Source organism: Xenopus tropicalis, chromosome 2 (genome assembly GCF_000004195.4).
Source record: "Xenopus tropicalis strain Nigerian chromosome 2, UCB_Xtro_10.0, whole genome shotgun sequence".
Lineage (NCBI taxonomy): Eukaryota > Metazoa > Chordata > Amphibia > Anura > Pipidae > Xenopus > Xenopus tropicalis.
This window is the reverse complement of record NC_030678.2, coordinates 138857702-138869912: the sequence shown is the minus strand read 5'-3', so window position 1 is coordinate 138869912 and position 12211 is coordinate 138857702. Positions and strand designations below refer to the sequence as shown.

Here is a 12211-nt window from a genome sequence, read left to right as displayed (position 1 = left end):
TCACAATAATATATAAAATAGGAACTTCTGGCACTCACGTATAACAGAAGAAAATAGGCCTGGGTGAAGCCTTCAAGTGGTGAACAAATGTAGATATCAAAGAAGCCACTCGCACAAGACTTACGAAAAATTTCAAAATTCTTTATTGGAGATGGTGAACTAATGTTCTAATGTACTACAACTGGCGGGAAATTCAAACAAAGACATGTATCAGTGATGTAGCAAATTCCAAACCCCAAACACACCCACATATAAACACATGAAATTGTCAACCAACAATATAGTAAAAACACATAAGATCAACAATGAGAAAATCAAAGGGCCAAAAATAAGAGTTAAAAAATATACCCAATATTCGTAAAGGAAATTTCAGAACATCGGGGAACTTGGATCATAATGGGGACAAGGAGGGACAGCCCCTAGGACTCAAAAGGGTAAAAAAGAATTGAAAAGAACAGCCTAAAGGCAAAAGACGGACACCTATAGTGTATATATGAATGCTAAGTAAAGAAGGCACTGACTAGAAGATAACAGCAGGCGCACAGGAGGAGCGTAATAGGAGACTGGATCAGATACATGAAGGCTTCGGGCCATCAGAAGGTGCCGGAACTTGTAGAAGTAATAATCAGAAGGGTCAGGGCCAATAAATGGCTTCAGACTGACTCGAATAGATTCAAGTAGTTGGTAAAGCGCTTTATCACAATGGCGTTAGTTTGGTTGATATACATCAGTGACCAGGTTAAAAGTCGGATTTTTACACTTAGTGCCACCAAAACAACTTTTACAAATATAAATAAGTGCAATTCTCAGTGTATGCTCCTCACTTCAGATACCTCGTGTCCCAGGTCAAATAAAATTCAATAAATAACTCCAAAGTGCCCTCTTCTGCTTTAGACTTAGCGATGAGGTCTTATGAGGAAAAGAAGAAAAAAAGAAAAGAAAAAAAAAAAATATATAGTGTAATACTGTTATTACTTCACAATGTGCACTCTCATGTGCTTTTTAACACCAGTGATGACTTTTACTTATATCACCCTTTTGTGCCCAGTTGTGATATCCCTTTCCGATTGCCAATCTACTTACAGACCCCCTTGGGTTTATATGGCATCCAATTGGTTCACTTGTAGCTCACGACTCTCTGCTTTCCCACCTCTTAATTTCAGGCAGTATTAGGAACCACTTCACATAGGTAAATTTCCAACTTTAGCAACTTTAGGTTAATTCCACAACCTTTCTGTTTCCCTTCGCCTTCTATGCACTTACTGTGGGATAAATGCATACGCCATATGTGTAAAAACTTAAATACTTTAATATAAATAAAACTTCAGGTGGCTGCTCGTTTCTGGGTTCAGCAATCCTGCCCTGTATAGTGCTCCTCCTCTGCGTCCTCTCGTCCTCTCTCACTTTAACAGCAGAAATAAGGAAGTAGTAGGGTTTAAAGCCCTGGGGCAGATTAAGCCTGTGGGTCCTTACAAGTGTATCACTGATGATGGGACAATGCTGGACAACTTGCTATTGCATACACAGAGGTTCTATGAGGCATCTATTATATTGACAAGATTAATCATAGATAAGTAAATTATAAGTGAAACCTAAAAAACTGCTAGATTATCCAAACGAAGGTGAAAAAACCCAACTGCCAGTTGACCCAGAGGAAAAAAAATCTATAAGATCTACACTTTACATCATATAGGAAAATATTCTTTCCTGACACTGAGGGCAATCCAAGCACTAATTTCACTAATGTTATAAACTGATGTTAAATTAACACTAATTGCACACCATGGAAAAAGTAAAAAAACACAAAAAAAAATTATGACTAGAGACAACAATAGTGCACATCTATTTTGCAGGCTTAAAGGGCCAGGACTTGCGGCTTGCAAAACTGTAATAACACATAAAACAAGACCCCAAAACCCCCAGAAATGTGTTCAAACTTTAAATAACCTGCCAAATATGGCAAATGGGAGTGGTATTTAGGGGGTGTGGTGGCAAAAATGGGCGTGGCCAAAATTTGCCGCACTACGCACGCCATTTCTTTTTATCTTTCTTTGCATTTTCTCTTTGCAGGAGTGCAGTAGTAAGCAGAGGGGCATGCAAACATGTCAGAAGTGTCTGCCAAGCCCACCCTCCCTGTTGTAAAAGTGACTGCACAACATCAGCGGGCGGGAGTGCCGGAGTGAGCAGAACGGCACACCAAAATGTTATCAGCAGAAGCCCCTCCCAAATCTGCTCACCCCGTCTTCCCTGCTGTCTAAAGTGCTGGCACTTTATCTTGAGGATCAGCAAAGATGAGTTAAGTTCCTAGGGTGGGGCAATTGTTTTGCAGGGGGGCTCAGTGACAGGCAAGATTAGGTGTCAGGAAAGTGTGTGATATTTGGTTTGTATAAATCTGATCAACTGCTGAAAACCATGTAATCCATATTTTTTAATTGTGCTTAGTACGGGATAAAAGCAATAGTTTTATATTACAGTAATGTGATCTCACACCTCCCAATAATCTTAATTTTTGCAGAACTGTCCCGCATTGCTATTCTTTGTAATTTTTGGTCTGTGTTATGATGGTACTGTTTTAACCCTTCAGTTGCCTTTTATTTGTTACACAACCTCATTTTTCTTCCTTTTCCTTTTTCTTGATTTTTACACTTTTCCTTTTTTCCTCCTTTTGTCTCTCTTTTTTCCTTCCCCCCTCCCTTGTTTCTCTATTTTTCTGCTAGAAATATAAATATGTCCAACTCCTTTTAATATCCATTCTGTGATCTCTCACACCATTGGACACCCTTGAAAATCCAACAAAAGCTGTGCAGTGCGGCAGACTACACAAATTCTGCTTTTAATGTATTGACTGTAAACTTAGCCTTGGGGCAATCAGGCACACAAAAGTAGGATTTTCACAATTCACATTCCACTCCCACTAAATTCCATTCACTACTATACACTGCGCCCAGTTCCTTCATACCCAGTGCAGTTTCTACTGTCTCTGCTAGCAGAAGCTTCAGGCACTACAAATCCGTGGGCGGCAGGGGAAGCACTGCTCCTTCAGCTCTTATTTATGTGCTCTGGCAATTACCTGCCAACAGGTAAGAACCTGTTCAATTTTGGTGATCTTTCATTCTTTTACATTATTATTTGTGTTGTTTTTTGGCTTTTATTTTTATACATAAATATCATCCAATATTCACAGCGTCAATGTTTCTTAGAATAGTGCTATACTATACAATTCATGCAGGTTATAATTAATGCAGGGCAGTTCTTGGATATCTGCAAACACGTGCATTAAAGGTAAAGTTACTAAAGCATTTACAGTGTAAGTTACTGCTGCTGCATTCTAATTATATGTGCTGGTTCTTTCATAATATACAGTGTCAGACTGGCCCACTAGGAACCAGGAAAACTCCCGGTGGGCCCAGGTGTCAGTGGGCTCTCCAGCTTCTGACCATTTGGCCTGTTTCATGGTCATTCCCTATTTCTGAATGGGAACAAAGAGGAGAAATAGATGGAAGAATAGATGCTAGCATGTAAATAAAAAAAGACTAGGAGAATAAAGAGGTTGGGTGAGGAAAGGAGGAAAAGTTTGGAGAGTGGGTCTATGGTAAGATTTTCTGGTGGCCCCTGGGGTCCCAGTCCAACCCTGATTATATATAGCACAGATAAATAAGCAAAGAGGACAAAATGCTCTTGTGCTATACTTTTTTCCAATCAATGACCAATTGTGTATTAAGCATTCATTTTGTCTATCTTTTATTACCAAGTAATAACTGGATATGTTTTGCCCAGGCAGTATTATCATTTTTATTCATTCATAGACTTTTGCATTCTTGCTCTACATTGTATTAGGTTTACAGGGGACTGACAACTAGTTACGTACCTTCAATGTGTGACTGGCGCAAACAAGTGAGTTGGTTGCAAAGGTTAAAGCAACTGGGGAGGGGGAAGTAGCATACAGCTGAACCTGCAATCCAACCTGGGCCCCCCATTACCACGTGGTCTAATGCAGTAGTTAGGCCACTGCTCACAAACGCCTAAGCCTGGGCTATCCAACTGGAGGCCCATGGCTGGTTGTGGCCCTCCAAAAGATTTTTATGGATCCCAGTCTGCTCAGAGGCTCCATATAAGAGCCTCTCACTATAAGACATCATCACTTAAATGAAATCCAACCACTAACATTCTGTATGAATTATAATTGTACTACTACATGTAATAGTTGGGACAGCACTCAAGGAACACTTTTTCTGATTTGTTTGAATATTTTTCACCATTTGTAAAAAAAAAAAATACATGGGAATTATGTATTAAATGGTACAAAGTTTGGTAGAAGTTATGACCTATCTAAATTAATAAGCAGGTATAATTTACTGATCACCTGTTTAAACACAAGCATCTTATTGGTTGGTGGCATGGGTTACTGTACCTGGGCAAATATTGTGGCTTAAATTACATATGGGGTAAGACTTTATAGCGCTTACACCAGTGATCCCCAACCAGTGGCTCGTGAGTAACATGTTGCTCACCAACCCCTTGGAAGTTGCTCCCAGTGCCCCCAAAGCAGGTAGTTATTTTTGAGTTCCTGACTTGGGGGCAAGTTTTGGTTGAATAAAAACAAGATTTACTACCAAATAAAGCCCCTGTAAGCTGATAGTGTGCATAGAGGCTCCCTAATAGCCAATCTTAGCCCTTATTTGGCACCTCCATGAACTTTTATGATGCTTGTGTTGCTCTCCAAGTCTTTTTACAATTGACTGTGGCTCACGAGTAAGAAAGGTTGGGGACCCCTGGATTACACAATACATGAGGGGGATGCAGAGCCTTGCTGGGTTATAGCGTGCTACTGCTTCTTTGCAGCTCTCAGTCCTGTGCAGCATGTTGTTTCAAGAAGGGACATTTAAAAGCTTGAATTTTATAATCTACTAGGTTAGCGAATAAACAGTATCAACTACCCGATATATTTTGGGTCAGAATGTGGAAGACAGATTGGGAAATGGGAGACATGCAAACGGTTTCTTTGTCTCCTTAGTCTGTTAACCATGGTCTGCATTTGCAGCAGGGCTTATTGAATGCTGCTGTGGACAGTAAGAAACACCAGCATACTGTAAACAGAAGTGTAAGAAAATATAAATATTTATTGTAGGATTTATGTAGGTTTATATGACCTTTCATTATTATAGTACATGTTAATAAGTTCCTAGTAAAATTCACAGGGAAATGCATTTATAAAATCTTTTAGAACATGAAGGGCAGAACACAGCTCAAAGCAGTTAATGAGTGGAATAGATGAAGACAGTTCAAACATTTGCCAATCGCAGATGTTTGAACTGAATGTTAAACAACAAAAAATGTTTTAGAATTTGACCCTTATTAACCCTAGAGCAAAAAAGAGAAACTTAAGGTCACCATCTGACTGATAACACTGTCCTTGGGACATGGGATCTGCATAAAGGGAAACGGCACTGTGGCTTTGTTTTTACTTAGTCCCTCATCTGCCAACACATTATTGGCAGGCATTGTACATCAGTGCACCAGCCAACATCAGGAACAATATCAGTACAAAGCTGGGGCAACAGCAAGCACACATTCTTAGTAGTATATCTTGACTGTCTCCTGATCAAATCAAACAGCAACGGTACCCATAAGTGACATCTTTCTTAATAACATCCTAAATAATTTTTTTTTTTTTTTTTTTTTAAATGAACATAATACAATATGGGAAGTGGTATTTCTGACCCCTATTATGTTTTGAATGAAACATATAAGCAAAATTGTATGGTAGGAAGAGAAGGAGCACAATGTTTATCGTTTTAGGGGTTCTTGTAGAGGCTCAAGATCAATGGGCTTATTTATCCGTTTTTGAGTTTGCGAATTTCAGATTTTTCTTATTTGAATAAACTCACATTTATTAATATGGAAAACTCAAATAAAAAGTCTCAAATATCTCGAATTTACAGTCTACAAACTCGAACAAAACTCAAAAAACTTAAATCTCTTGAATTGAGAATATGTCTTGACTTTGCCTAGGACAACTCCCATTGACTTTTACAAGTCAAATTTTCAGATGCTGAAGTTTTACATTCAATTTTTGGGGTTTTTTTTTTGCACTTAATAAATATCAAACATTTGAGAACTATAATTCATATTTTATGAGTCATTGGGCTTCATTTAGATGGCCTTGCTATGGAAGTTGTCAGGGGTTAGGTAGCTGGGACCAACTTTCTGAGGGTAAAGCAGCCCTTGGCACAATTACAACACATGAGAGTGTATTCTCTTTTAGGCAGTTTATTTTCACTTGCATAAAAATGACAAAATTGTTCAAAATAAAATCCTTGCCACATAATGGGCTCTACCTAACACAGGTCAGTTGTCCTAACTAGCCAGGAGCAGACCTACCCCTGTCTCCCACATAGAGAAAAGAAAACAAAGTTCAAACCTTGTAGTGCTTTCAAAATCTCTCAGTCAGCTCACACAGGCAGGTGTCTTTCCCCCAGACTACAGCTTTCTACTTTGCTCAGGCCGCCTTTTAATTAGCCAGCTGAGATGCCTCAGGTAGACCCACAACACCCGGGCCGGACTAGAAGCCCCGGAACCATTCTTTTAGGAATCTGGGACATATATAAGCTCCATCCTGGACTTTCCCAGGTATCCTGACAGTGACCTTACCACAAAGTGTATTTGTCAGGTAAAACAACTGACATGGTATTTATATTTGCTGATTGCTGACAATCTACATTCCCCATTGGCAAAACACTGGCATGCAGGGTTAAGTTACTCACAGTCTTTGCAATGTGTCCTCTACCTCTACTTCCTTAAACAGTCTTCTTATATAATATGTTATGTTTAAATATATACTTTACAGCCATACACTACATCTGCTACCATGTGGGTCCTTCTACTGTTACTTGTGCCTCTGAGTCTCCTGTATAGAAGGTACAAGGACAGACATATCTTGCACAATCTAACTGATAAATATGTGCTTATCACTGGCTGCGACTCTGGATTTGGAAACCTGTTAGCAAGGAACCTGGACAGACGTGGGATACGTGTGCTGGCAGCTTGTCTGACTGACAGAGGGGCTGAAGAACTAAAAAAGCAGACATCAGACAGACTTCAGACAGTTCTTCTGGATGTAACTGACAGCAACAGCGTAAAAACAGCAGCAAACTGGGCCAGCCAGATTGTGGGAGATAAAGGTACAATTCAAACAGTGATTTTGTGATAGAATAGCATTCTTATTTTTAACACTCTGTCCACATAGGTTCTCAACGATAATTGCTGCACCACCATGTCACAACTATACGGTCAACAACCAGCCTTTTGTCTTCTTGTAATTTGGACAGTTATGTCACAGGGCAGGAGGATCATGTCAAAGGGTGCGGTTATGCCATTTAGGGGTGGGGTAATGATATTTATGGGCAGGACAGTGACATCAGGGGCAGGGTAATGATGAGGCAAGTGAGGATTCAGTTTCATAACTGTTGAGGCAGTGTTTTGCCAAGTTTCAGAATGCTAAAACCTGAACAAACAGTTTTAAGCTTGACAGCCCCTGTGAAAACTGAAAATGTGGCAACCCTATTTTCAGGCAGGGTTCTGGCGCTGCATGCAAAATAGGATGTGGCATTTGGTTGAATTTTAGAATTTCTTCGCTCTTTTGCTGCCAAATATACTGTATATCTTGAGCATGTTGCCTTGTACACTACTTAGCAGATAACCAGCATTTTGCTGGATTTCTGAGAAGAATCACTGCATGTTTTGTGTTTAAAATAAAATGACAATAAGTGCAGTTTGCAAAGTGCAATTTCAAGCGCAGTCACCATGGTTTTTCCCCGCAATGCAGTCCCAGCTCCAGCATGGAAACAGTCACCAGGGGGAGTTGCGCCTGGTGCAGTTGAGACCAATGTGTTATGATGAGCGCAATTACACTCGCAGTTTGCTGTAAATTGTACGTGATGTTCTTATCTGTTAAACAATATTGCTTCTGTATCCCTTATATTACATTCTAATTTCTTTCTTACAGGGCTCTGGGGCTTAGTGAACAATGCAGGAATTAGTTTTCCTTGTGCTCCAAATGAATGGTTAACAAAAGAAGATTTTATGAAAGTCATGAATGTGAACCTGTTAGGCCTAATTGACGTAACAATCAATATGCTGCATCTTATTAGGAAAGCCAGAGGGCGTGTAGTAAATATAGCCAGCGTTGCAGGTAGAATTACCATCTCTGGAGGAGGTTACTGCATGTCCAAATATGGAGTGGAATCTTTCTCTGATAGTCTCAGGTGAGTGAAATGAACTGATGTAAATTTATGCCACACAGTGCGTATGGTGTATATTGCTCCTACCTGTGCCTGCACCCGAATGAATGGAATACGCTGTGGTGCAGGCACATGTACCTGAAATCTACATGAGAGAATGCAAAGTTTGGCGTTTTTATGTGGATATCGACTGCATGTGGCTGCACCCGAGTGTATTCAGTTCATTCGGGTGCAGGCTCAGGTAGGAGCATATGGCGCGTATTTTCGTGGTAATGGTGGTAATCATTTTTTATGATTTGTGTTTTTAATTTATTTCACTTTTTTCTGCATGTCTCCAGTTTGCAATTTCAGCAGTTATCTGGTTGCTAGGGTTCAAATTACCTTAGCAATCAGGGAGTGGCTTGAATGAGACACTGGTTTATGAATAGGAACTGAATCAAAAAAATAAATAATAAAAAGTAACAATAACACTGTAGCTTTACAGAGCAATAGTTGTATGTATGTATATCTTTATTTATAAAGCGCTACTTATGTACGCAGCGCTGTACAGTAGAATACATTAATACAAACAGGGTGTTAATAAGATAATAGATAAATACAAAGTATAATAATAAATACACATAAATACAGCTGCAATAAGTTAAGAGTCGAGGACACAAGAGGAAGGAGGTCCCTGCCCCGTAGAGCTTACAATCGATATAAGATTGTAAGCTCTTTTGCCCAATTTGAAAGTTGAAAAGAGTCAGAAGAAGAAGGCAAATAATAAAAAATGAAAAGTAGATTAGATTAAGGCGTTCTATAACACACTAAAAGTTAACTTAAAGGTGCCCCCCCCCCCCCCTTATCTGAATCCAGGAAGTGCACAAGCAGTGCAGAGACAGTTATGGTACTGGGACCTTCCCAATAGTGATGTGCGGGTCAAGAAAACCTTGCCCTGACCCTAACCTGCCCGCTCCCAACCCGAATCCTACCTGACCCGGCTTCTACCCTCTATTTATAGACCTGCGCCCGCCCCGCAATGATGTCAGAAAAGCAGGCCCAGCCCGCACATCACTACTTCACAAAAAGCTTTTGAGCTGAAGCCTACCGAGCAGTATAAAATTTTGCTCAAGACATGAATGTTCCATTCTTTAAGTTCTTTGTATCCCCCTTTCTATTTTCCAGGCGTGAGATGAGGCCATTTGGTGTGAAGGTGTGTATAGTCGAACCAGGCTTTTTTAAAACACAGATAACAAACACCGACTTAGTAAAACAAAGTTTAGAAAGGGCCTGGAACAGCACCACAGAGGAAATACGCCAAAGCTACGGACAGGAATACTTTAAAAAATGTAAGTTAAATGATTTACTGATAATATGTATGTATGTATGTATGTATAACTTTATTTATAAAGAACAAGAATTTGCAGCATTGTACACTCTTACAGTTTACAAAAGCGCACACAGGGAGGACACATATTATAATAAATACAATGAATAAGTATAAATACACAGATTAAGTGCCATGTGGTATGAGACACAGAAGGAAGAAGTTCCTTGCCCCATAAAGCTTATGATTTACTAGCTTACAATGCCTATTTGGTTCCCCTGGAGGCAATATCATACCAGAGTTGGATTTATTATTCCTTTGGCTCTGGGTAGTCATCCAGCTCAACCCTAATAAGCCTGCCCCAATTCCCTGGCGCCAGCTTCCTTTAAAATAAATGCACCCCACCCTGGCAACAACACAGACTGCCTCTGCCTGATCTCAGCAAATGGATTGTAGGATATTTAATTATAGCTAGGGAAAAGCCAATCACGTATAACATTATTTCTTGATTTTTGCTGTCTTCTATACTTCTTTAACACATTTTATTTTGTTTTTGTGCAGCGTGCAACGCATCTCAGACCATTGTGCCACTGTGCAAAGCGAATCTTTCATTAGTGACTGACTGCTTGGAGCATGCCCTTACTGCGGCCCATCCGCGGACACGTTACTCTGCTGGCTGGGATGCAAAGCTGCTCTTCTTGCCTCTTTCCTATTTTCCTACATCAGTGGTAGACTTTCTGTTAGGTATTGATAATCCTAAACCATCTCAAGGAGTATGACTACTACAGTGTTTCATTGTCAATTTTAAGTCCTGGAAAGCAAGTCTTCTGTTGTGAAATATTGTTTTACAGAATTTATCATACTGTAATAAACATCACAATAAAAAGAACACAAATTCTGTTTTCAAAAATACATTGAAATCAATAATTCTGGTTAAAAAAGCAACATCGAAAGCCAGGAAATGTATTATGTTACTTAGGGATACATATTCATTCCACATTTTCACTGATTTTTAAATTTACATTTTTTTAATAAATTAGTCAACATTCATGCATTTTTTCAATCTGTAAGTTCATTTGCGGTAGACAAAAACACAAAAATTACACAATTACATATTTTTTAAACATAGGCCTCTAAGTTATTATAATCATCCTTTAAAGGACACCTATCACCCCCCCCCCCCCCCCCCCCCCAAAGGTCAGGCTAATAGAGCCCGCACTCTGGTTGGGAGAAACAATTGTTTTTTTTTGTTTTTTTTAAAAAACTCCCCCTGCCAGAGCTGGGCTATGTCGGTACAATCTCCCCTGCTTGCTTACTATGCGAATGTGCCTGACGTAGGAGCGGTGAATATGAATCTCCCTCCTACGTCACACACTTGCGCATGTTGAGCTCTATTAGTCTGCACTTCTGGTGTGGAAAACAATATACCACCTTTTCACTGATATCCAATATTGGACATAAATGATCCTAAAAAGTGTGCAAATACTGTATATGATAATGAATGAATAATCAATCTAGTTAGTGATGACAAAGTGTTCCAGAGTTATCCCCTTCTAAGTTGCAGTTTAGCTGCTGCAAAGGGGTACAGAGATTTCTTTCCACTTTAAATGCTCTTTTATATATAAGTGCAAAGTGCCTTTACATATGCTCTTACAACTTTCACTAAAGAGCCTGTTCGGCCTATCCTGATGAACTGTGCACAAGGAGCAAATTACAGAATTGCATTGTGTAACCCCTATTTGGCTGTGAAAACAGGCTTTAGAGCATGGGGAACATAGGACTCTAATATTCAAGATGGGCTTTCGCTACGTGAAAATATTCAAGGGGTGTAGTGCAACTACAACTCACTTTGGCTGTGTGCAAAGTAATTGAAAGAATGGACACCAGAAGGTTATTTTACGGTAAATCAGAACTTATTTTGTTTATTTGTCAAAGACAAATGATCCACAGGGTTATGCAATACTATTTAGAGGAGTTAGCAGATAAAGGCACAGAGGATAGAAATACATGGTGTCCACCAGTTTATCCCACCTCAGCAGAGTCTGGGCAGGTAAAGACGGCCAAACAGCATGGCATCACTGTGGATACTAGTCTGGACAAGTATCTTAGGTAATTAAGATGTGCACCTTAGTGATCAAGGATCCCAAACAGCCAACTGTGGATCAGGGATAGAAACTAACATGATTCCTGCATCTTAACCTACACTAAGGCCTGTAAGGAAGAGTACCACCAGCTAATCTCTCCTGGTTGGAGCCAGAAACCGCTCTTTGTAACTAGACTTACTAGAAAGTGCTTTTAAAGATGTTATACTGTTCTTGCTAATCCTCGTTCACTGGGTCCCTGTTCCCCGACTTCACTAGAATTAGATGTAATCTCTAGGGTAGATGGATTACTGGGGCCCTGCTGATCCCAGGCTCAGTGGAACTTGAGTCAACAGATGCAGCCAAAGAGAAGGATCCACCCCTTTGCTAAACACTATATTAGAGTGCAAAGGGAGTGGTCTACCTATAAACCAATAAGGCACAAATGCTGATATCAAACTAGATACATGGGTCTTTGCCCAGTAACATGAAGATATAGGAAATAGTACTGTTTAAGGCCACAGGGACATATTAACCCTATGGGTCCCTACAATTGTGTATGGATTTAAGGGACATCTGCTTAA

At 39.7% G+C, this 12211-nt stretch overlaps 1 protein-coding gene across 4 annotated transcripts; it reads left to right on the top strand.

Moving 5' to 3' along the window:
- The first annotated feature begins 2956 nt into the window (after positions 1-2956).
- On the top strand, positions 2957-10596 carry rdh7.2 (retinol dehydrogenase 7, gene 2). 4 transcript variants are annotated; one of them, XM_012956381.3, is made up of 5 exons: positions 2957-3080; positions 6848-7181; positions 8006-8264; positions 9405-9568; positions 10108-10596. In XM_012956381.3, the coding sequence occupies exons 2-5, from the start codon at positions 6869-6871 to the stop codon at positions 10323-10325; spliced, it is 954 nt and encodes a 317-aa protein (XP_012811835.1). In that variant the 5' UTR covers positions 2957-3080; positions 6848-6868; the 3' UTR covers positions 10326-10596.
- Positions 10597-12211: the final 1615 nt, after the last annotated feature.

Bases quoted from the DNA above. Each gene is read 5' to 3' on its own strand.
- rdh7.2 (XM_012956381.3), top strand. From the start codon at position 6,869: ATGTGGGTCCTTCTACTGTTACTTGTGCCTCTGAGTCTCCTGTATAGA. The intron at 7,182-8,005 runs GTACAATTCAAA...TCTTTCTTACAG, and splicing joins CCAGATTGTGGGAGATAAAG to GGCTCTGGGGCTTAGTGAAC. The intron at 9,569-10,107 runs GTAAGTTAAATG...GTTTTTGTGCAG, and splicing joins ACAGGAATACTTTAAAAAAT to CGTGCAACGCATCTCAGACC.